The 26,496-nt window shown below is 32.4% G+C and overlaps 5 protein-coding genes across 5 annotated transcripts in view; 3 read left to right on the top strand and 2 right to left on the bottom strand.

Moving 5' to 3' along the window:
- The window catches only part of TRIADDRAFT_57919 (uncharacterized protein), a gene marked incomplete at both ends in the record, with an annotated part of 12,397 nt that extends 9,674 nt beyond the window's left edge, over positions 1-2,723 (top strand). The window contains 8 exons of the mRNA XM_002114241.1: positions 784-879; positions 1,062-1,162; positions 1,353-1,583; positions 1,659-1,750; positions 1,867-1,948; positions 2,109-2,268; positions 2,353-2,433; positions 2,584-2,723. Of these exons, the coding sequence (XP_002114277.1) occupies positions 784-879; positions 1,062-1,162; positions 1,353-1,583; positions 1,659-1,750; positions 1,867-1,948; positions 2,109-2,268; positions 2,353-2,433; positions 2,584-2,723 (983 nt within the window). The remainder of the gene's footprint in view (positions 1-783; positions 880-1,061; positions 1,163-1,352; positions 1,584-1,658; positions 1,751-1,866; positions 1,949-2,108; positions 2,269-2,352; positions 2,434-2,583) is intronic.
- Positions 2,724-5,105: 2,382 nt separating this feature from the next.
- TRIADDRAFT_57918 (uncharacterized protein) lies at positions 5,106-8,417 on the bottom strand (the record flags this gene model as incomplete). The annotated part of the gene is made up of 9 exons (XM_002113923.1): positions 5,106-5,192; positions 5,274-5,338; positions 5,602-5,732; positions 5,898-6,001; positions 6,183-6,304; positions 6,463-6,654; positions 6,808-7,021; positions 7,428-7,541; positions 8,364-8,417. The coding sequence occupies 9 exons, from the start codon at positions 8,415-8,417 to the stop codon at positions 5,106-5,108; spliced, it is 1,083 nt and encodes a 360-aa protein (XP_002113959.1).
- A 1,274-nt stretch (positions 8,418-9,691) lies between these two features.
- TRIADDRAFT_57917 (uncharacterized protein) lies at positions 9,692-13,488 on the top strand (the record flags this gene model as incomplete). The annotated part of the gene is made up of 8 exons (XM_002114240.1): positions 9,692-9,766; positions 10,792-10,866; positions 11,135-11,226; positions 11,835-11,897; positions 12,095-12,320; positions 12,615-12,689; positions 13,150-13,203; positions 13,396-13,488. The coding sequence occupies 8 exons, from the start codon at positions 9,692-9,694 to the stop codon at positions 13,486-13,488; spliced, it is 753 nt and encodes a 250-aa protein (XP_002114276.1).
- Positions 13,489-15,503: 2,015 nt separating this feature from the next.
- On the bottom strand, positions 15,504-19,788 carry TRIADDRAFT_57916 (uncharacterized protein; the record flags this gene model as incomplete). Its single annotated transcript, XM_002113922.1, has 4 exons — positions 15,504-16,643; positions 17,186-17,243; positions 17,938-18,047; positions 19,729-19,788. 4 exons carry the CDS (start codon positions 19,786-19,788, stop codon positions 15,504-15,506), a joined length of 1,368 nt encoding a protein of 455 aa, XP_002113958.1.
- A 1,423-nt stretch (positions 19,789-21,211) lies between these two features.
- Positions 21,212-24,053, top strand: TRIADDRAFT_50465 (uncharacterized protein; the record flags this gene model as incomplete). Its single annotated transcript, XM_002114239.1, has 7 exons — positions 21,212-21,302; positions 22,948-23,070; positions 23,197-23,267; positions 23,455-23,547; positions 23,667-23,736; positions 23,812-23,861; positions 23,952-24,053. 7 exons carry the CDS (start codon positions 21,212-21,214, stop codon positions 24,051-24,053), a joined length of 600 nt encoding a protein of 199 aa, XP_002114275.1.
- Positions 24,054-26,496: the final 2,443 nt, after the last annotated feature.

Genomic DNA, 26,496 nt, shown 5'->3' with positions numbered 1-26,496 from the left:
ATTGCGTTAGTTTTATTAACTTCAGAAAGAGTTCAAATTAGTGCAATGATTGATATCCTTTCATTAGTTGCTAGACCATCTCATGGTTAATTATACCCCGTAACATTATTAGTGGTAGAGATTAAATTGTAGTATTAAAAGTGTATATATACATACATGAACAAAGTTATTTATACAATATGGCAATATAGAAATGCCTGTGTTTATAATTTATTGATAATTTCGGACTTTCTTGTACGGTATGAGATCTTTGATAATTCATTGGATATTTGAGGTCCTTGGTATAATGAGTCTTTCCATTTAGTGAATTAGTATAAGCTAATCGCTACATCGATATTTATACCCATAGGGAGGCTTAATAACATTGATTCAGTTATTTAGGAAACACTTGATAGCAACCATATACCGTATAGTAAATATAGACCTAATGGGTTGAAACCTACTGTAGGCAAATTAGTTTCTGATAAGCTAGTGCATACATAACCGATCGATGAGTATTTTCTTCTTATCATGTACTAATGAGGGTTGCATAAGGGATTATTTTACACGATCCTTTCTAATAAAAATCATTGTCTATAATTTAGGGCTATGAGGTAGGCTATGCTGTCTCACATAATAAAATCTTTACACAGCCATATTAAGAATTGCAGACAATTATGTATTAATATTAAATCTTACGTACTCATCTAACTTACTTTATAACTTGTAATTACTTATTCTTTACAACATCGTACATATCAATTAACTTTCTCTTTATACCTCAATGTAATATTTTTAAAATAGGTCATCCGCTATTTAATCTTGCCATGCATCTATTTCAAAAACATAACTTAATTGCTACGCTTGATTTGGACGTTCTTAAATTGATGCGATTATGTAGTAAGTATTATATGACACAATAATTAATCGCACGTTATCGAATCATTTATATTAGATGTTACATGGTATTATATATTCTACGTTCAATTGGCTACTTAAAATGTGATTTAAAATTTTTATCATTCTATACGAGAACTTTTTATTGGCGCAATTTCAATTAATCGTATTTATTCTCATCCTAGAACTTATCGAAGAATCATACCATCGAAGAAATCCATTTCACAATTCCACTCACGCTGCAGATGTCACTCAAGCAGTACATTGCTATCTATTGGAGGCCAAGGTGAAATCTTACCCTATAGACTTGCATTTCTTACGGTGTAATGTTGCGCTTTTAAATGCGATAAATTTTTGATATTGAAAATTCGTATTGTCATTAGCCTCTCATATAATTCAGGGATAAGGGAGTTTTTTCTAGATTGAGGACGTTGTCAATTTCCATGATAAAGGATTACATTTAATTTTATTAATAGATTGCCGATTCCTTAAGCGAAATCGAAATATTCTATTCATTACTAGCTGCACTTTTGCATGATATTGACCATCCAGGTGACATATCTATCAATGAATATATTCTGCTATTATTCAAATATGCCATTACACTTAAAGATAACTTTATAATGTCTGCTTTAATGCTGGTCACATTAGGAGTTAATCAAAATTTCTTAATCGCAACTTCACATTTTCTACCCAAAATATTCGGGGTAAGTCCCCCTTTATTGGATTAGTTTTATTAATATTTTTTCTCAGTTTGTATGTATATATGAATTAATCCATAGGTTATATCTGTCCTGGAAAATCATCATTGTCGTGCTGCTATCGCTCTACTGAGAGACTCTGGTGTTATCGAACACTTACCAAGTAGCCAGCGGTAAATTTATTGATTTTAGTGATAAATTAGTTAGCTACGTAGTGCATGAGATATATTTTTGTTATCGATAATAAAAATTTTTTATTATATGGTGCACTGGTACTATATTTTGGTAGGCGATTTATTGAAGATCAAATTGTTGCGTTGATTTTATCAACTGATATGGCTAAACAGCAAGAATATCTATCCAAATTTAAGGTACCTGACATGCTTAAAAGCATACAATACAAGCTGTTACTAATCTAAATACATATGTCAAGTTGAGAAAAATGACTATGATAACCTGATTTTTCAGTCAGTTGTATTTATTTATTTTACTTGAAGTCATTATAATGCCACACGCTTGTTTCAATTTCAGTTACTTGTAGATAACGACACCTTCAATATCAATAACCATGATCATAAGACCTTAATGCTACAGATTGCATTAAAGTGTGCAGACATAAGTAATCCTTGTAGATCATGGCATCTATGTTCGCGATGGAGTAAAAGAGTTACATCAGAATTTTTCGATCAAGGTGGGGGGTATCCTCTTATATGAAATGCCATGTTTTCGTTTTGTTGCAAATTATTTAAATAAATATTCTGTTACGCGTTTACAGGTAACAAGGAAAAGGAACTTGGTATTGAAATTTCTCCACTTTTTGACGACACTAAGCATACAACTGCTGATATTCAAGTTGGTTAGTACAGTATACCTGATTGTCGAGATACAGCTTATAAATAAGTTAAATATTGAAAGATATGTATGAAATCTATACTGGGTCAAATCTTTAAATTTATAGATGCTGTATCCGTAAATTTTTTCTATTGATACTTGTTATTTTTGAAAGGATTTTACCAATATGTGGCAAGGCCGTTATTTAGCTGTTGGTCAGACTTTTTACATACACCTCTATGTGATATGATGCTGGAAAATATGAACGATAACTTAGTGAAATGGGACAAAGTTGTCAAAAGTGAAAAAAATTAGAATAGTTCTTTCCTATGGATGGAGAATAGTACCCGATGTAACAATATTTGCTCCGTCAATCAATCTGTCAATGTTTTTAGATACTAATACCACCAGACACAATTTCACTCCAAGTGTGCATTATAAATTTTTCCGTACTAGATAGACAGAGTCCACATTATAGTATTAATTAACATTATTAAATTAATTTACAATTTTTATAGATTGTTTGTCTGTTCGATGTTTTATTTTTTTCGTTCAATTTTTACCATTTCTTATCTTTGTTTGATAATTCACTCCTTATCTAATGAGTTAATCAAAACTATCGATCAAGTCAGAACTTTTTAGGAATAAGGCTGACATGTAACGTTTTACCAATTAAGTTAAATTCGATAAGCTTTATCTTCACTCAAAGTTCTATTTTATTACAGTGTTCTTTATTGGTGTTACTGTTGATATATACAGTACTATAAATATGTCAATGTCATTTTGTTTAGTACTACAAAACGAACCGAAATACCTTTGCAACAATTTTTAACATACCACTATTGATTTTTGTTATATAAGATTTCTTTCGACACCCCTTCTCAACGATAGATAGATATGAAATCAAAATTATAGTTGTGCTTTTATTATTACTGTTCATAAAAATGCCGTTTTACCTTTTATACTGTCTGTATTAAATTTTTAAAACAGATACATTTTAGGTTGTTATTATAAACTGATAAATATTGATGCAACTAAACAGTTTATTTAGATTGCTGTCACTTTTTTGTAGACAGAACCTAATTTTATTATACCGATCCGGTTGATAAATTTTTGCTTTATACTGATTTTCGTTTTATAATAATAATAATAATTATTATCTGATTACTAAATAATATATGTAAACTTAAAAATTTGAATATGCACCTGGTAGCGTTAGCCTCTGTTAGGTTTCTGACGCGATCTACTGTATTTTGTTTTCGACTGTAGTATTTTATCTGACTAAAATGTACCTTGAGCAACGCGTTATTATTTTCGATTATCTTGTATGTTGACAATTATGCAATGATTTACTTCGATTTAAAAAATTTTGGTGCTTTTCGAGAATTTCGAAGAAAGTTTCCATTATGTCAGATAATTGATAAAACTAAACCACTGACTTGGTATCGTTTTTTAGTTAATAAGTTATTGTAATTTAGAAAATACCTACTATATATATATATATATATATATATATAAATCGAAATAAAACCGCACCGCTTCCTACGTTACTTGTTCATTAATTTATCTTTCTAAAAATCGAATTGAATCATTTGCACTTTGGTGCCCAACCTGATATAGTTAAATTTAGAAAGTTATTGTATGAATGTGAACATTACGGTATGGATTATTCTTATCTATTAATGTACTGACTGTTTAATATGAAAATGCATGTGCAAGGCAGAGTCGGACTAGATACATTTCTTCTATAGCTCATACCATATTAAGCAGTCTATAAAATTAAAAAATTTAATCTAACGTATTAAAACTGCGATAAATGATTATTTACGTATAACACAGAGTATTAAAAAAGAGAGGAAGACTCCTTTAGCGTGTCACTGATAAGTTCTCATAGGATAATAGGTGGATGAGGTATGGATATACTCGTATATGAGGGGCAATAAATGGTGCAAATACCTACACAAGGACTCGTGAGATTAATTAGTGTAATAACTGATCGGATACAAATAAAATAAAATAAAATAAATAATTTAATAAAGTAAATCGAGCATATATATACAGTAATAACTATTCTTTTTGTACCAACGTTGAATTATTCAAATTGGTCATTTGAAGTAAAATGCATGATTCTGTCATCTTAGCATGTACAAATTTACATTTATTAAAAATTTTGATGCAGTATTTTAATATCGCAATAACTATATATCATTGTGTTGCTACAACAGGCGTACTTGTTTAAATTAATTTCTTTGTACAAAATGCTCAATGAGCTGTAGTATCTTAGGAACACCGCAACCAAGCTATCGTTTTTATCAACCCTCAAGTTAGCAAGTGCTCGATTGGTAGTGATATGTTGCATTTAAAGACGGAATTCGGAATAATTATATTAACATAAACATACTCGGCATTTAGCACTAATTATCGTATTGTAGAATTTAAATTTGAAATAGAAAACTGAATAGTCAACCAATCACTTAACCTGCAACCAAAGCATCCGTTCTACGTACATATATACCGAAATCATTCATTGCTATTTGTTACATTATTATTTAGCTCTAAGTTCTACACTGCATCAACAGATTTTTATGACTTTTCCTTTGTTGTTGCTATCATAAATTTCATCAAGGTAACCCAATTTTTAAGATTAACAATTAGTAAATATCTACGTTTGTCCAGTCTTGTGTTACATGGCTCAGGCTACACATTTCTAACAGCCAATGGTGAGGACGGATTATTAAATGACAAGTTACTGCGATTTTTAGAATCTCTTGGGCTTGCACCGGTCTAAGATAGTGTTAATCGATAAACGTGTATTTGTATTAATACAATTTTTTCGGTTGCAAGTTAATCTAATTATAGTTATACCTTTGACCAATATTCAGAAGCTTTAGGGCTACTTTGAAAAGATGAGGAAGATCGATTCTCTTTATCTGTATTTTAGTTGAAAAAAATGGTTTCGTTTGTTAACAATAAACTATGGTGAAGAATTAATTATACGAGTCATTAATGAGTAATTAACGACAGTACGCGTGATAATTGTAATGTAAGAGAAAAAAATTCAATTTTTCCCATTCAAATATCCAATAACTGTAACACATTGTCGAGTAAACGCTTCGCAATCTAACTTAAAAATATGCCTTATTTAATTAAGTTAGTGTTGCATTTACAGTTAATTGCAAATTGTTTATCATACCAGGAGATTCTTGCCATGATGTCTGCATTTGCTTTGCAAATTTTTTTTTTAATGCTTCAGCAATAATGGAAGCAGGGTCTTGAGGGTTGGTCTTAGGCTTCCTTCTGTGTAGCGGAGTACCTCCAGGAGACCTAAAAGTATTACAAGTATAGTATTTGTACGGAATAAAAATGTATGCGTTAATTATGAAATGAAAAATGCAATGCTTATCATCTAGTAAATCATGCAATATAGTAACTTCATGGTTGTACTTAAAAAATGAGCACTGATATGGTAAGGGATATATTTATATTTACCTTGGTGTTTGTCGAAGTTTGACTTTACCTATATCCTTTACGATATCTCTAATCGTTGGCATCTTATTTTCATTATTATTATTAGAGGTATTTCCAGTAGTATTCTATAATATAACGTCACTTATTGACATGTGTACATGTATACGGCTATGGGCTAAATTTATCATGCAAGACCCTTCTTGCTAATTATATTTTATTTTATGCCAATTATACATATAGTAAACATAGAATCTAAAAAAATTATTATAATTTACTGCAATTTTTACTTTTCATCAAGCTTATTACCTTCGTTTTAGACTTTATTGATGGCATTAATTTTACATTGGCCATCGGCGGTGGTGGCGGTGGAGGGGGTGGTGGTGGTGGCGGCGCGGGAGCGGTGAATGGAACTGTAGCATGAGGTATAGCTAATGATACATTAAGAAAACTGATATTAATCACATTATTCGTTACAAACTCTTCTTAATGACAGACTAATAAACTGTAGTTTATATTAAAACATCGAAAAATATTAACTAGAAATTGATGTATTTATGCATTATTTGACAGATAAATAATACTTTACATTTTGCAATGTTGTCATTAGTAGCGATAGGATCATTCTTAACTACCAAAACTGAAATTTGCTCCCTGAGTCGAGCTAGTTCATCTTCCAGTGCAGTAATTTTCCGAAGATTTTGCGTATTAGGTGACGAGGATTTCTTAAGAATTGCTTGGCTTGGTGATTGTATTATGCATTTAATATTGCTTTCGCAACCTACTTAAATTTTTGGGTAAGTAAACATAAATCATTAACAATGATGACGTGACTTTAAATAAGATTAAGGTCTAATGACTCCTTGTCTGTTCGTGTTCCGTAATATATTAAATTGCTAAATCTTTATTGGATTTGTAACAGATCTTAGATTACCTAAGTCCTTCTCGTCTAATCCAGTACCAAATAATGCCAACGGTAGTGTTGATGATCTCCACATTATGCCAACATCTTCATCGACTTCTTCAAATAACCAACCAACATCTTCTAAAGTAGCAGTAGGATTCATTAATTTCTCTTCATCATTGGTGAACATTTGATGGGCGAGAGAAGAGAAGCCATCGATAGTAGAAGTACCATCTGGGCATAGCTATAAAGTAATAGAGTGGTAAAATAGTAATCAATTATATTATTTTATTTTACCTTCTATTGATTTTGATGAGTAATCCTTTTTGAAAGAAATTTATCATCACTAGTTAACAGGTATAGGATCCGAATGTCTCATCAATATTCGTATTAAAAAACAACAAAAACTTGGGATATTTTAATTTTTTATAGACGTATTCAAATGACAGACTTGACACTCGCTCTTTCATATCATATTACATTGACAAATGGTAAGATGGATATTGTCAATAAATGCTGCATGTAGTATCTTTTGTATCGTACGAGTGAGTATACTGTATACTGTATAGGATAGGGGAGTACTGTGTGATATATTGGCGTCAAGACTCATTCATGACTAATAATTAATATATAAAACAGACATAACTTACCTGAAAATGAGTTCTATCTGGAGGCTTTAAAGGTAATCGGCTACCAATTTGGCGAACGATGCTTTTATTACATTGGGACGAGTATCTCTTGTTCGATTCCCATAGAGGCCTTGGCTAAAATGATAAGCAGAGATAACAGAAAAAAATTTTCAAGATGTTTTATGGAATAGAACGATCAATCACCATTGAGTATACTGTAGCTGTAACTATATTTTAAACAAAATATATTATTGCAAGGTTATCCAATATGGTATTAACGAGAATATAGAAGTAATTCGAGTAGGCGTATAGCATGTTAGTATCAAGGAGATGCTAATACTGTACTGTAGAAATGAGTGGAGTACTATCTTGTATTTATCCGTCAATATATACTCATAACTGAACTTCAAGAAGAAACACCATTGCACGTTATCTTATGAGATGTCGATGCAACTAATAGATCAACTCAATGATGGTCACATAATGAACAGAGCCTATAGTTATTATTATTACTTGCTATATTAATCATGGCTTATCTCAGTAGACGTGAATTTGAAACTTGACTGAAATAGGAATCATTGATAATAGTGGATACATCTATGTCACATCCAGTATATATATATATATATATATATATATGTATAAAGCCATCAGTAATCGGTCAAGGAAACAGTTTAATGCAATTCTACAGTACAAGAAGGCTGTGATAATATCCTCCATGGTCGTCATATAGTACAAGCACTATTACTACAGTAAAATGAATCCTCATTGGCCACAGTTAGGTTCAATTTAAAATTGTATTGAAATTTGAAATGTGCGTACAGCCATTGGTAAGCCATCATGAATTAATTAGTCAAAGAAGTGAAATAAGTTCCTTGTACAATTCAAGACAGCTATGATAACGTACTAAATAAGTACTATACAGTTGGAAAGACGTTGAAAGCTATCTTCATTTACCTCAGTAGGGTTCACTTCAAAATTCCAATGCAATCCGAATAATTCGTAAGCCATTTTGATGTAAGCATGAATTCTGACCCAATCAAATTGACAAATAAAATGGAGAATAGTAATTTATTGGCTACTACACACTAGAAGATTGTAGTGGTGTTCGTATTGCATGGACTAAAAATCTTACTAATCGTCTTATCGAGCTCTTTTTATCAACAGAAGGAAGAAATGGGGCGAAAAATGATGGCCAAGACGAGAAATTTTCCAATTGCGAGCTGGCAACAGTTTGAATCTTGCACAATTCAAAATATCCGCGAGTGTACAATGTACAGTACTCGGCATTACAGTACAGTCTTGGGGTACTCATGTGCAAAACAAGTTGTCATGGATTGGCTAGTACGCGCTGTAGTGTAATGAGTACTGTAGTGTCGTTGTAGTCAAGATGACGATCAAGGGTGACAACTTACTTTGCACAGAATACGCCGGTTGTGGACGATGTACAGTACCTGGCATTACAGTACAGTATTACGGTACTCGTGTGCAAAATAAGTTGTCATGGATTGGCTAGTACGCGCTGTAGTGTAATGAGTACTGTAGTCTCACTGTAGTCAAGATAACGATCAAGGGTGGCCAGTCATTTTGCACAGAATACGCAAGTTCTGGACTACTCCATCTTGCCGTTATACAGTACTGTACTGTACAGTACAGTACAGTAGAGTACAGTACAATGCAAACCTTTACCGTACTGTACTGTACTGTGCTGTACTGTACACTGTAAAGGACTATCTGCAGCGGATCCGCTGATTGGCTGTTTTTGCTATTGTATCAAAGCGACCGTTAATTTAGAGCCAATCAGACAAGCTAGATGGCTTTCAAATTTTCGACTCTGGACAGTCGACACAATACACGACTTGAGCTCGCGCACACTTTGATCCTCAGTCAACTCATACTGTACCATAGAAGAGAGAGGAGATGTGAGGCTACAGTGTACAATCCCATACTGTACTGTACTGTACTGTAGACAGTGGTACAAAGTTCATCCCTTACAGTACTATCCACTGTAGACAGCAGGACGTGCCAAAATTTGAAATTTCCATCGCCGTTTACGTTGGACTCCTGCCACCAATACACCAATTGCCTCAAGTTCTTCTCATGTGCATTTCAACTTTTCCTCTCGATCATTTCTTTTCTTTAATGTAGAAAGGGACAAGTAGGGAAACATCATCTATTTTATTCACCTTGTAATATCAAGACTTATTTTATCGTGTATTGGACTGGATCCGCTGCATTTTCTACTGGATAGTTCAAAAATTGGAAATTAACAAAGTGGGAGTAACATGTCTGCATATACTGTGGCTAAAAATTTACGAGATTTAGCAATACAACCGCAAAATCGTGTTGCAATTGTAAAGGTAAAACTCACCATTGACAATGTATCCATTGAACCAATATTGAAAAATAATGCTAGAAATAGTTTCTGTAAAAGTTTATTCAATCCGTTCAATACAATGTTATGGTACAAAGGATGTCCATGAGTTTCGTCATGATTCAAATCGTTCTGAAAATGATATACTCTACAGGAAACTGTATATTCTGTCCTCCAGCACCGCAGAGACTTTACTCGATATTTTATAAATTGCTTGTAGTAGGATACTGCTAAGATTCATCAGCCTTGTGGACATGTACAACAAAGTAAAAATTGTATTAGTTTTCCTTCTAAAGTAAATCAGCGATATTTGATTCAGAGGATAGTCAACACTCTACACTGCATATACTGCATATACCATACTGTACAAGTAGACATATAGATATCATATACTTACACAGTAGAATACCCATATATCATGAAGTATTTTCCATTAGGTCAGAATTATGCGAGTATTATAGGTGTCAAGATTTGAGTCTGTAACTCTTCTTACAGTATTTACTAGCGAAAATCACCAATGTACATATAGTTAGTAGACTATCATGGATTACTAAATATGTCATTGAATAATAATAATAATAATAATAATTACATTTATCCATCATAGTCCTGCGTGCAACTTCATCAATCCCGAATGTAATCAATTCCTACTGTATGGTAACAACCAGATAGTACTCATTGCATGCTCCCATACTGCATATTAACTCGTTTCAATTTTATCACCCTCTATTGAGCAATACGTAAAGTTATTGACTATAACCCCAGTTATTACTCTTTCAAATTGCCCATGTTGAATGCTGTTATGATGGGAGGCCACGCGGATGTCGCGTAGCTGCTATCAAAAATACAAATACTATCTTACAGTTCTTATCCTCGACATTCCTGTGCGATTTCAAGTGATTGAAATGACTTACTCGTTACATCAACAATGCTAATTTAAATTTTTCTTTCAATTATAAAATGACTTAACTGATGCAACTTGAACTATTTTTATTATTTACGTGCATTTAGGATCAGGGATGCCTTCCAGGATTGGTTTTATTTCTAGATAACGATGATCCTCGTGTAGTAGTATTGGCGTTAGAGGTGGGTATTGTAACGTACATGTATGATGGTAAAAAACTTCAAATTTTGCTTTCAGTAGGTCAGTTTATTAAAGAGTTTCAATTCATCTGTTTATCTTGTGATGATAACTCTTTTACAAAATACGATACGTCTACGTTATTACACAATATCTCCTCAGTAATTTGGTGTACTAAACTATACTCTTAAATGGTTAAATTGCAACAATCTACGTATAGCCATAGACGTCTAGTATTATTATCCACTAAGGATGCTTTATTTAAAATTGAAGGCACTACGTTATCTATCACTATGTCCATCTAACCGTACTCCTATGAGAAGTGAAATTGGTATGTTGGTTAGCTTGAAAGCTATTATGAATAGGTAAGAATTTGCTGTCAAGTATTGCTACCTCCTGCAACCCTTATCTATATAGCCGTACTATTTGTAATATGAGATATTATTCAAGGATATGTTAGAATCCAACTGTAATTTTTTAACTTTTCAATTCCCAGTGGTAGCAAGTATCCAATAAAGTAACCTTTTCAATTTAAAATATTTCATGAACTTGAAATATTTTGAGTACACTTAATATCTGCCTAACATTCAATTGCAGTTGTTGTGTGAATTAAAATTAAAATTATAATATACTGCCGAACGATAACCAATACCAAACAAACATTCCTTAAAGTAGGATAAAATAGTAGTAAGATGCCCTATATTGGCATAATTTAAACAGATAAATTCTTTCTGCTATTGCGATTTAACTGATTATAATATTACAAAACTGAAATAGCATATCAAGTATTTTCTTCTCGATCTTTTAATCAAAACAAACATTGTACATAGTAAATTAGAGGCAATTATAATATAAATCCATCAGATAAGATGTACTTTAGTCATTGATATATTCTGACAAGCTAATATGGTTTACTTTGAATAAAATTGTTTATAATATGCTTCTTAATTTGTGATTAATATCAAATCTATAGCAAAGATCAGAAAGCTTGCCAGCTTGCTAGCGAAATTCATACTACATTAGTCCCAACCACTAGGTATGGTCAATATTACATCATGTTATCGAAATTTTACTGCTATGTTTAATATGACTAGTGTAGAAATGATTACTTTAACAATTACTTGTCTACGAGATATATTACACTATAATCATATTTTAAAATAATATAAATAAAAATGGAATATAAGTGATGCTCTAACTGTTCTTTATACAAATATTGATACTTTATTTTAGGAATACTCGCAGTCGTAGGGCCGGTGCCACTTCTGGACAGTATTTTCTAAGCAATGCAAATAAAAATGCACGAACAATAATATTGCAAATTTCTGGCTTAACTGATAGTGCTAGCAGATTTAAATGTGAACAGAGATTGCTTGCTACTCCTGGAGTAGTAAGTTTTACTTTTGATTTAGTCAAAAAACGCTGCATCTTACGAGCTCGTCCAAACCTTAAAATAGAGGTAAGCTAAGTTATCGTAACTATAACACTATTAAATTGCAAAAGTCAGCCAGTTTAATAGTCTGTAATTGTAGTCTTAGCAAATTTTCATAAATTGCTTTTTATTTTTTACAGTTGCTAGTACATCGTTAGGTAAAACTTTATCAACTGACATTATTTTTAATTGATAAATATTCTTCAAATACTGTCAATATAGATTTTTATAGTATACTGTTAGAGTCATTAACGATATTCTAAAGTTCCCACTATAGGTTCTAGCAATTATAAGCATACTATTTCTTATTTATAATTTAAGACAATATGCCAAGCTGTTGCTGAAACTAAGACCATGACGGCGCAACAAATTGTCAAAAATGACATGGGAGAAGAGGTAAAAGATTGTTGGTGTTATATATTAGTATTAGCGTCTACCTTTGATGCAATTACCCTTTTTTTATTGTATACTAGACAGATGTACGCGTATTGCATTAGTAGCATGCAATAGCTATTACTAGTTTTTGCGTAAATTTTAAGATTCACCGTCACCGTCAGTACTTTAATAGATGATTAAATTGCCTTTTTGCGATTAGATATTTTTAACCTTTGGAAGCAGCCCTGTTTCCTCATCAGAAGATAAGGAGGCAAGTAGTTATAATGACAAGTCTTTAAGACTAGATTAAGAGCATAATTTGTTAGTATAGTCCTTTACTTCTTGTAAGGCTAGCCGTATTTGCATTTAAACATTATGAGTCTTCTTAGCTTCTTGAATTTACTGTTAAATATAATTATCTTTATTTATTTAATGACAGTAGTCATGACGGCACTCTAAGATTTCTGTTTTAATCGTATAGAATGCTATGCCAGATTATTTACCAGAAGATGATGATAGTACAACAATACAAAAGGTAAATAAACGTTATACGTATTATAATTAGAGAAGAGTTACGTTAGTGTAAATGAATATATCTATCGATAAATTTTTTATAACATGTAAGTAGTATTTAGTCAAATTATCAAATAAGTGTACCATTGTAGCTTAATAATAATGATCTATATTTTTGAAGTATAAATATAAACTTGTTGCTTAATATTTACAGGGAGCCGTCGCACGAATTGATGATAACAACGGAAATGGCAATGGTTGGATTAGTAGTGTTACTAGTTTTATCAGTAAATCGTTTTATTGGTAAAAGAATAAAATATTTCAGTGCAATTAGATATGGTAAAATATCGAAGTTAGGATAAGAAAATACTGCAAAAATAATGACAAAAAAGGCTGTAGATAAGAGATTATTATCCGTAATCACATGCAGAAAATTTAATATTTTCCATACGCAAACATCATAAAATAGCCCATTTCTACGGTTGCATCTATCGTAGTATTTTGCCATCGTGTTGTGGTATTAAGGTGATTATAATGTTAATTATTTACCTTCAAAGACTTCAACAGCTTTAATATCAACATATTATTTGTGTCATTTCAGAATTTGATACTTAAAATGTTTTTAATATTAATAAGCAAAAATCAATATAAACATTTTAACTACAAATTTTGAAAATAATTTGTTTATATAGCTAAATTTCTGATATGTTTCTAATTGGTTTGTGAATTAACGACATTAATTTCTAATAACTGCTGTACCGTGAACTTTAATTAATGAAAGCACTGTAGAAAGTCATCCAGTGATAGAGTTAATGCTGGAACTATGTTTTCTATCAGTACAGTTAGTACAAGATTTATATAAGTTAATCTTCTGATCGATCGACTTGCTGTTGCTACTTAATCTGCTTGAAAAGTGTAGCTTATTGTACTACTGCGTAGAATATATATACACTGTCATCGCAACTTAATACAAAATACTCATATAACATAGCTTTTCTGAAATTTTTAACGTTTTAAGCAAACTGTAAATAAAGAACGTTTAAAGTAAATTTTCTCTATTCCAATTTAAACTAATATAAGCGTCTGAAATTATAAAATGTAGTCATCTGCTGTAGTTTGTATTAAAATTTAATCGATTTGATAGAATAAAGACTACGCAGAACTGCTGTATCTGATGATTGATATATACCGAATAGCGATTTATTGCACTTACGCTTGCGCGACACGTAAATTCGTTATGCAATCAATCACATTAAGTGCTATAAGTTACGAAATAATCTTCAATTTTTTGACTACATATTTCCGAGCAATAAAATATGCGATTTTAATTCCAAATATAATCATAAGCAAAAATGTTATATAAGTCGTGATTACTATTACCAAAATCTATGTCGTATATCGATTATTCTTGCTGAAAATTTGAACGTAAGAACTATTTGAATAAGTTTCGCTACTTCAGCGCGTACGATACACAACTACAATACGGATAATACCACACAAGACAATAGTGTAAAATTTTAAAATTTTTAATCCAATTTTGCTTCTATGTCAATTGAAACTGTACTTTAATTCTATGTTAACATAATTGTCCTATACTTGCCCTACTGTATTGGATAAGCAAGCTTCGTCGGTTCTATAGTATCGAGGTTATAAAACGTAGTAAATCTATATTCTCTAAGCAAATTTAATAAACGAGTATTCAGATTCCAGTAATTTCATTAGAGAATATAGAATAAGTATACCATATCAAATGATAACTCTCAGAGCGTGGCTATTACAGCATTGATCAAACCTGTCATCTGACAATGCCCACTTTAAGCAATTTTAAAAAGCCAGGGTTACATTTATACCCAAATAATGGTGATAATAACTAGCGGTATCTCGTAAGAATCTACCTTATCTAGTTTGATATCTATAATATTACACCAAATTCTAATTCATAATTCAGTTTATCAATTATTTCAGAAATCAATTAATGATCAATTAATGAGTACATACATATATATTAATTGATGAAAGACATTTAGGCATTTCATGATTAATTTCATTTGACGGCATTTCCATTTAAGCCAATAAAAGTAAAGTTATTGTAGTGTATTTGATGGTAAAAGTATGATATTTGATCACAGCTGTAAATAGGGTCAATAAGTACACTTTAACTAAATACGTTTAGCATAGAGTGTAAAGATAAATTCTCTTCTATCGAAAAAATATAATATTAATACAGAACTATATCCGGCTTATAAAGCAGCAATGCGAGTTAAAATATACTTTCATCAATCATCATTGCTTATATAGCTACATTTAGCTATAGAATTATGCCTATTCTGATTTTTTTGAAACTACTTTCGTATCAGTTTTTAATTTCATACCAGCACTACTAACGTCGGTATCCGAATTTAGCATTGCATCCCAATCATCATTCCAGCCACTATTATCATCCTTCTTATCTTTAGCGTCAGTTTGCTTAGCTGTAGATCTAGATCCTATCACAAACTCATTCCACTCACTATCTGCTTGTACCTTTTTCGTCGATGTATGAGTAGCTTTTGTATCAGGTTGATCTGAAGTTTGTACGTCGAATTTTGATGAATACTGCTTATTTTCAGAATTAGGCTGTCCCCAGCCGTCATATTTACCCCAAGAGTTCCATTCATCGCCTCCATCATCTTCAATACTAAAATTTTTCGTTTCCTCTGTCAAGACATCATCATCATATGGATCATGATCGTTGTCCATTCCCTCAGTATTTACTTCTTCCCTTTGTTTCCCCTTCATTAAAGTTTGTATTTCAGTCATTCCACTTTCGCCAGCAGTTTTTATTTTTGTTGCAAATGTAGTCATAGATGTTGACATATTGTCGAGTATTTTAGAATCATTAATCTTTTGCTTGGTTGGTTTGACTACAGTTTGATCGAAAGTTGTCCCAAATTCCTTAGCTTTCTCACCAACAGGTTTGAAAACGCTATCATTGATAGATGAGCCAAACTTTACAGCTTGATCTTGTACAACACCACCAAATTTAGAAGCTCCTGCAGTAAATGAGGTCCAGCCCGATGAAAAACTTGACCAAGCGTTATCTATAAATTCGTTTTTATTAGCGTTGTTGGGAACCTCCTTTTTAGATCCAAATCCGACGTAACGTCCTCCTTGGCTAGGTGGTAGATCATTTGATTTTTGAGAGTTTTCTTCCTGCTTTCTGCGAAAGAAATCGTCACGTTTATTAGCAATTTCTTCATTCGAGATACCTAGCCTAGGATCAACAGATGCTGTCTCTTTCGGTGGTTCATAATTAAACGCAGGTGAAGCTTCCATTGACCAAGTACGACCATCTGCTAAAGTAGCGATCTTATCACGATATAGTGCAGCTGTCCTAGATTGGTACTTTTCTTTTATATTGATTCCATCATAAATATCGCCCTGAGATTTAAAAAATTCCTTGGCTTGTCGGTTTCCGCCAGTCTTTTATATATTTGAATATATGATAATTTTACGAAATTAACCGAAAAAAATCTCAATTAATAGATAAGTTAAAATGTTTAACTGCGAAATTGTATTTATAAGTAAATATCATTGAGCTACTATTTGTCGTAGCTCTTTACAGATATACCATTTCTTACAATGAACTGCGGTAATACGGTCTAATATCAGCTGTGACGGTTGCTATATATACATGGAATGGGAGTAGACTATTGGCACTCTTATGTATTAATAATTACGACGATGTTAAAGTGCTTTCGAAACGATCATTAAAAAGATTTATTTATTTAGAACGATATCTTAATAATTCTTATAGCTTTTTAGAATATCAATTACTAAAATTAATAAAACGATACAAAATCTAAATACTATTTATGGTTGCAGCCAAAAACGACGTGTTTGTTTAGTAAAGCAGTATCGAGTATCCAATATTATTATGAGTGACAAAATATTGTATTAATCACAATTACTACTTTAGTATTAATGAATTAGTCTATTATTTATCAAAACATGGTGAGCTTTACCCTCATCTTTGCTAATTCTTTATCCTTCCACTTGTCCATGGAAGTTGATCTTACAAAACTAAAATGTGTAGAAGAGACAAACAATTTCAATAAATGATCCTTTTGCAGATCGTTGTTGACACTAATAGGTATAACGCTCACTAATTTTTTATGGCAAAAATTTCTAGTTGATTTACGAATAAGTTAGTTGTACATGAATTCAAGATTCGCATTATAGGATAAGATATTCTCTTTAACTATGATATTGCGAAGTAAGAAAGTAATAAAATGCAACAGCTTGAATTAGAGTGTACACATTGCTTGGAAATATCGGTACGCATAATATTTATGCTTTTCATCTATTTTCTGTGATGATAATATTATAAATAGTCACTGAACTATATCTATTCGATATGCATACGTAATTAAGTATTTGTTAAATTTCTTAGCAATTAGCTAATCATGCTCAATTCTAAATATAGCTATTGAGAGTAATGACAATATTGTTCCATTGAGCTCGAGAAGTTTGATATTTGGTGCAATAAATTATCAAGACAGATATAATTATCGTTTCCTAAGAAATGAATATTATATAATGTAAACAGTACTTTAATGGATGCAATAAATTTAATTTTAAAACTTTAAGATGGTAGCAAAATTGTAAGTATACTGGCTAAATAGAATTTCGTTTCTAAAATTTTTACGTAGCAAAGAGTTGTAGCTGTCGTAGAAAGTCAATAATTATCAATTGTAAAGATAACTTGAGATCGAACCTGATATGAACACCAAGACCTCGATGTTTACCAGAGCATTCTAAACAGATCCATGTGCCATAACTAACGGAGGCCCATTGAGGACTGTGAGCACCGCATTCGAAACATAGCTATGCAAAAAGAAAGAAAACACATTATTTACGTTATTCATTGGATGTTAATATCAATTGCTAAGATGCAATGGTCAATCACGGGACAAATCGATTACATCATCGCTGCTTCATCACATCCAAGTAATGAAAAGAAAAATTTACAAATTTCTGTATGACTGAACGATAAAGTGAATAATACAGGTAGAGCTATCGTTATCACCATAAAGTTAGTTGAGCTATATGTGTGGAAGAAGAAATGGCTACGTTTCAAATAAATTATTACTACAACCGATGATCAGGTAGCTGATATAACATACGAAAGCGAATACCAATGTACCTTACTTATATGCGTATACTCGTAGTATAAAATTATCTAATCTGGCTACACTGCGTACGTATTACTATATATATTGTATATCCGGCATTTTCATTTGTAATATTGAAGCAGATCTTGAGAAGATTTACGAGCCACTTTGTAATTAATGTTCATATATAATATTTACATTACTACCTTGTTACCTCAAATACATGTCTATTAATGAATAAGGTATCGCGGGAATTAAATTATGCAAATGTACACAGACCAATAGCAAGACAGATTAAATAAATTAAATTAAATTAATTTGCTGATGCATTAATGGAGCATCATTATATGATTATATGGTATGTAGTGATGTAGTGATGAGGAGGAACGTGAGCATTTCTACAAGTATCGGATTAATTATGATTGAAGTAGTAAACTTTACGTTACTGTCTGATAGTACAGTACAGTATTGTAGATACCAATTTCGCGATTTTGATGTATATGGTGTACTGTATAGTACAATAAAGTAGTACGTTAACACTTCTAGTAGCCTACAGTATAAGCGATAAGCGTCAGATTTAATCGTTATCCGAGAGCGCCCATCAGTCTTACTTAAAAATGATTGAATACTTAACTGAAGTCATTCAATAACTAACTTGATGATAAAGAGGATTAAGGCTCAGGTTATTAATGTAAAAGTTATTATACCCTCTGATGAACTGAAATTTAAAATTCTAAACAACAGCAGTATCGTATCATCTGTCAGCGATGGAAAGTTTGTTAACCAACATTGTCCTGGATATTTATAGTGAAAGCTCAAGTTAAAACAAACTTGAAGTAATTACAGATCAATACGGTATACAGTACTACCATACTCTTATACAAAGTATAGCATCGATCATGCGAGTACATACAGATCGATCGAAAATACAGTTTAGTAATGTCGAAGTATTGCAATGGTTAGTATTCATTATACTATACAGTATTATTGGCTTGAAGATATGAAAAGTCTGTGACTGACGACTACGGTACTCTAGATTGACCACAACGATTGTTCACTATGTAATTTGAAATTTTTTTTAATTTGTCGCTCAAGCCCACTAAAGGGTATAAATGAAAACTAGTCATAGAGATTACAAATATCCTATAATGTAACTTCAATGATAACAGCGTGTCTAAAAATAAATAGTTTAAAATTAAGGAGAATCAAGGTCGGTGCAAGTCAACTGTACCCTATACAGTACTGTAGAGCAGCATCGCACCTTTCCTCATCGTGACTATGGAATCGTAAGATCAAAATCGACTTTGGTCTGTCCATGAGTGAAAAAATACAGCAACTCTATCATTGAAACTGTCGTACAAAGTAGTTGTGTCAAGTAGTGCTATAATACTTACATTGTTATCATCTTTAAAGCGTAATTCTCTTAAAAGTCGCTGTGTTCGAGGACTAGCCATTAAAAATAGTGCTAAAGTGGCTGCTGCTGCTTAACCAAACTAATAGGTTCGTTGCTGTTAAAAAGGCCTGCAAGAACTAGTCTCAACTCCTTCTGTCTTTCTCTTAATTACAACAGATAGTCTCGTTTGTTGTCGAGTTTGCTTGGTTGTAGATGAGGAAATGCAATAGTAACAATTATGAAACTATGAAATGATTGCAAAATCAATGAAAAATCCGAAAATGGTGAGCGATTTTATTCAATGAATTGATCGTCTGCGACAGATGACTTACGGTTCCCTTCGTTGCAGTAGCTTGTGACATAATCCTTGACTGCTGGTACTGTACAGTACAGTACCATACTGTCAAACCATCCATCTGCATACAGTACAGTATGATACCGTACAGTACAAAGTTCTCGAACTGGCTGACGGCTTGTTCGGGTCACGGACGGCACGGATCGGAGCGTTGCGGCTCAGAACGCTTCAGACTGGGACTGGAAATGAATCGTGTCTGCGAAAAGCAGAATCCACGGTCTACAGTAGTTGTGAGCCACCGTAGGGTACTGTACACTGTAAGCATAGTACTGTAACATCTTTTTTCTTTCTTCCCGTACTACAGTACTGTACAGTACTGTACTGTACAGTTGTAAGCTTTTCTACCGACAGTACCGTACTAAGTACTGTACTCGATGGGAGCGGTACTGTAGATAGCTTCACCCGACAGTAGTACAGTACAGTACAGTACAGTACAGTAGTTAGGCACTTACCGTACAGTACAAAGTTCTTGAACTGGCTGACGGCTGGTATGGATCACGGACGGTACGGGTCACGGACGGCACGGATCAGAACGTTTCAGACTGGGACTTGAAATGAATCGTGTCTGCGAAAAGCAGAATCCACTGTCTACAGTAGTTGCGAGCCACTGTAGGGTACTGTACACTGTAAGCATAGTACTGTACTGTAAAATCTTTTTTCTTTCTTCCCGTACAGTACGTACAGTGTGAACCAGTTCGAATCAGAGTACTTTAAGGTGCCCTAAAATGACGAGAGTCAATCAAAATGTAATAAAAATTATACGAATAGAAAACTGAATAACTTGGCCTTTTAATTGAATTGATTAAAATGAGGTTAATGGAGCCACTTTTACCTAATATTGTATTAATGTACTACAGTGTAGACTGCAGTACAGTACTGTACAGTTGTAAGCTTTTCTACTGTACCAACAGCACCGTACTAAGTACCGTACTCTACAGGAGTCGTACTGTAGATGGCTTCACCCGACAGTACTGTACTGTACAGTACAGTACACTGTACAGTACAGTAGCTCGTAGTTAGGCACTTGAGCCTGGTCTGCTCATGCTCAATGCAACAAACGACCTTAGTCACGGTGATTGAATCCCTTTTGCGGCAGTGTATTGCTTGTACGTCGTTCTTAACTTCCAAGATGGAGTTCCTTATTGGGCTAACTGGAGAAGACTTTGTTCTTGTTGCTAGCGATTCAACGGCTGGACGCAGTGTAGTTGTCATGAATGAAGGTAATAAATCATGGCTATGCAATATCAATAAGTTTTAAGATTTTCCGTCTTTGAATTGACAATGTAAAAGTGGTAATACGAATTAGAATTCGTATAAGCGCTGTCATTTTCTCTGAAAATTCACTGTCAACCATGTCAGTGAACTTTGATGTCAATGATTTTAGTCTATCATATACACTTAAAACATAGCAGTCCTAGTGTAGTCTACGGTATGAACAATTTTAAAATGGAGAAACTGCTTTTTTACTGTATTACTATTGCCTAGTTTTAGTCAACAGCCTGATATCTACAACCTATCCATAGGAGGCGCATGCTTGATACGCAATGATAGTCCGGTCGACTTAATCCACAAAAGTCGCAAGCGCATATTCTGTAAAGAGAGTTTTAACTTTTTTATAGTACATATTTCATGCTGGAAATAAATCAATGTCGTCAATCTACGGTTCTTTTTTTCAAATTGCAATAACCTGAACTTAAATTAGTAGAAATGTATCATGGATACTGTTGAAAAAAAAATGACTACTGAACCAGTGGTCATCAGTTGATCGAATCAAGTAGTAACGAATCCCATCATTTTTGTGACTTACGATCATGAAGAAGTTCTCAATTTCTTGCCTTGTTACTTGTACCGTAAATAGTAGTAATACAAGGATATTGCTTTGAACGGTTTCATGTTACATAGTAGAGAGCAGTACTGTTGCTAGTAAGATGCACGCTATGCTATCAGTTTGAATACTCTCAAGTACAAGAAACGCTATTTCTGTACTTTTACCTTATTCTATACGTAAGCGTTTAGCAGAATTCCAACTACTGAATCCTGTTGCAGCTATAATTATTACCTGCAAACGAACGGCTCCTACGATGCAATGATCATTTTTGTAGCTATTTTAATTCTTGTCAATAAGTCATTAGTTATACCGGAGCTATAAATATTACAAACAGCCAAATCTTATTATTTGATAAAATTAGATTTAAAATTGCACGATAAAAGGCAATGCTAGCAGTGGTGGATTATGTTGAAGCAGATGACATGTCATCATGCCATCATAAAATGTGCTTCTCGTTACCGCTTCCAGTTCGAACAGTTACTATAAGTATCGTATCAGTCAGTAGAATAAATTTAGAATTACTAATACATTGTCAGAGAGAAAATTTGGCGTGCTTATAATGAACAGTTAGAATCATCATACTGTACATACGGATTATATGCAATGGTAGAACAACACATGTTAGTATTATACATAAATTATCAAAATAGGACTAAATTAAAATCCGATGTATAAATTAATTTTGCTATTTATCGCTTATCTAACGATTTGCTACGATACAGTCAGCAACAGAATATTTCATCTTCAACCCTACGTAAATCACTTTACGCGTAAAATGTTCTACTGTCTATACACACACTGTAATTGTAGTATAATGTCAAAGCAGTTGTTCAGAAATCTCCTCTGTGAGTTACAATATCCGATAGTATACTGTACACATTTAGTAAGAATATATCACTGTAATGTCACTAGCTGATTCCTCATCAATTCGAAAATGGAGATTATGATCTAATGATGATAGTTGAGCTATTTTGCCGTACCAGTAATCAGTAAACCGGTAACTTTTTCTAATCACCTTTACATGGCAATCTATGTAGCTTATGACAAGACTTTCAAGCTTGGCGATAAAGTCATGATGGCATGCAGTGGCGATCCCGGTGATTCTGTTCAGTTTGCTGAGTTTGTAGCGAAAAATGTAGAATTATATAGAATAAAAAACGGTTTGTCTTACGAAAATTTCTTGATATAGAGATAAAATTAAGTAGTCATTTGTACTACAGTACTAATTTACCACGTTTATCATTTGCAAATAGACCTTCTAATATTATATTTGAATACATATTTAGGCTACTCAATGACGCCCAATGCTGCAGCAAATTATACGCGCCATCAACTTGCTCAGAGTTTAAGAAGCTCGGTAATTTTTAAATCATTAAATCTTATTTAAAATAGAGTACCAGAAATTGTAATATTGAAACTGGATGGGCTTTCAACAATTGCCATAGAATAGAATTGTTTGCAGTAATTTATTTAGCAAAATTTTCAATAGAAGAGTTGTGCTATCAATTATGATAATTAATGAATGACAATATTCGTAATGATAGACACCCTACACAGTAAATATGTTAATTGGTGGTTATGATGAGTATGATGGCCCGTCGCTATACTATTTGGATTACCTAGCATCGTTACAAAAGGTAATATGGTTTATTTTGCTGAATTAATTTCAATTCGCTGGCAAAAGCTGCTATCAAATTTGCACTATTGTAAAGGAATGATCTAAACATAATTTATTACGAAATCTCTCTTTGTAAAGTTACCTTTCGGTGCTCATGGTTATGGATCTTACTTTACTTTTAGTATTTTGGATAGATATTACAAAAAAGGTATGATAATACCATAACTTTATTATATCTTTATAGTATCTACTCAACAACTAAAATAATGTGTTTAAAATACAGGAATGTCTAAAGCTGAAGCCTTAAAGGTTCTAAGTTTATGTCTTGATGAGGTATTAGTTATACTACGCCTATAAATACGCTAAAATTACACCCTGCTATCTGATACACTAATTTGTCTTATCAATGGTAAACATTTACAGGTGAAAAAAAGATTTATAATAAACTTGCCATCATTTAATATCAAATTTATCGATAAGGACGGAATTCATGAAACAAGCTTACAAGATATACAAGCATCTTAAGTAGTAATTATTGGTATTAGTTAGCGAGGTGTTATCAATGTTATAGAACCTAGAATCAGTTAGCTATTCAGCTGACTTCTACTATTTTATCCTTTTGATCTTATGTATTGTTCGTAAATAATTGTAATAATATCATATTCTCATTGATGTATTATCGTTTGGTACTATTTCAAGTTGTAATTTCTTGCTGGTTTACAGTATTTGATGAGAGAACAAAGTAGTACAGTTTTGTACGCAAGTACTGCATTGTTAAATTACTGTATACTGTACATAAACATAGTGGATCAGAAGTAATGAGAGCTTCCGCTGCGACATGCAACTACCTTATGAGTTTCTGTTCTAATCTAGAAATAATTCGTCAGACGGTGTTTAAATTTAAGTCTGTATTTCACATTGTCACGTTGTTTTTCAGAAATATTAAAAGTATTTAATGATTCTAATATAAAGTTGTCGTTAATATAATTGTAAACATTTAATTCAGAGTTAACATGATATAATAGTTCGTTTTTAGTTAAATGCCAAGCAGAACCTATCAGTTATATTAGACTGATCCGCTGCTAACACTTCTACCCTGCCATCTAGGGAGTGCTTCATCTTTTAAATTGGCTAGCTATTGATATTTTAATTGACCGAAAGTATAGCAGCTAGATTACATAATCATTTGTAAGTTTAAATGACTCGAGCTGAACATCTACTAGACGATCAGTGGCTAAGGTAACATTAAGTCTTACCTGGGTCGTTCATCTTAACTATTAACGAGAAATGTACTGTATACTTTAAAGTCTATCAGTTAATCTATTTAAGATTCTATCACCTTCTACACGTACTATAAATTCATTTCAGCTGATTTCGAATTGATTCTTTCTTTTAACCATTACTATCTTACCCAAAATTTCTCTTAGACAAATGACACTACAGCATATAAGCGATAAGAACAATTAATCAATGATGAAATAGTTTTTTTAATTTTGATCATTTTATCCCTATTTATAAAAATACCACTGGGCCTCAACACTGTTTACTGCGTTTATTAAGCTATACACGACATTGCTAGGCCAAAATACTGGTATAGCTGTCAAATTCTCTTTTTACAATGTACTATAGTCTATTGCGTACTTGATGAGTGGTTACTTTCGATGATACGAATTCGTTAATATCGTATTCGTTGCGTTTACTACCCGAACTAGGACTTACTTGTATAACAGATTCTTACAGATCTATCGTGTATTTTTCTACTTCTTCTAGCTGGTATATTGATCTTCTCAACATTTATTAAATGAGCTATTCTTGGGGCGAATATATCAGTTTTTTGCAATACCCAAAGGTATAACAATGATTTTGTAGTTTGTCATGAATGTGAACCTTTCTGTTCTAATACACGTGTATGTAGTGATATTATAAGCGCCTTAGATACGTAGTCGCCTAAAATTGTAATCGAACCTATAGAGTAGTAACGTTTTATTTGAAACTTTAACTTCACTCAATATCTTACTCCATTTAAGGTATTGTATAAGTATACAGGAGTGTAAGACACGAACAGACTAGGTTTCTACTTATCTAATTTTATAACGACTAATTCTGGCTGTACTGTATTCCATATGCCAGTCACGAAACATTTGGCGTTAGTTTAGTAATAGACTGTGTTTTGATACTACATACCTTAAGCATTGATCTTACTGTGATAAAGCTAAAATTCTAAGGGTAAGGACGAAATGTCAGTAATACAGAAATTATCAGATCTAATTATGCATAAAAAAGAATGTAATCAGTATCATTACAGTGAACGTTAATAAATAATCTTTTTTTAGAGACTCATTAATTACTAAAAACTGCTGATTAGCATCTGTATTTGTAACGTTAATATTAGTAAACAGTTAATAAAATAATAATTTCAAAGTTACGAATTATTAATGATTTCTAGAGCGCAACAATAATAGTCTCGATTAACTCTGGCTGTCACAACAGTTTAGAATATACTAGTATGTTTATTCCGTTGTAGAACCACAGATTTGATTAGATTCGTTTAAGTTAATGAGCATCTTATGTTCAGTATATTTGCTATAAATAACTTTAATGTTGTTCGCTCTTGCTACCTATATTAAGATACTCGTTATACAAATTGCCAAGAAATTCACAATAACAATTATGACGAAATTTTACCCATAACATATACCGTACGTTATTAATAGCGAAGAGGTTTGTAATACGTACTGTTACTAAAAATTTTATCATTTTTTCGACAATGTGATCTATATTCGCCGATATCACAGTGATGTAGGATAGGAAATTGTATACGTTAAGAGGCCAAGCGATGAAGTTGATTACTATATTTTTATGTACTAACTGTATATTCGAGTATAATACCGAAACCAGTGTGACTTATTTACCAACACCATAATACGATGTTTTTTATCATTTCTATAACAATTACAGTGAATATATT

The sequence above is a fragment of the Trichoplax adhaerens genome, genomic scaffold, assembly GCF_000150275.1.
Source record: "Trichoplax adhaerens TRIADscaffold_7 genomic scaffold, whole genome shotgun sequence".
NCBI lineage: Eukaryota > Metazoa > Placozoa > Uniplacotomia > Trichoplacea > Trichoplacidae > Trichoplax > Trichoplax adhaerens.
Note: the sequence above shows the minus strand (reverse complement) of the source record. Positions and strands in the feature narration are given on the sequence as shown.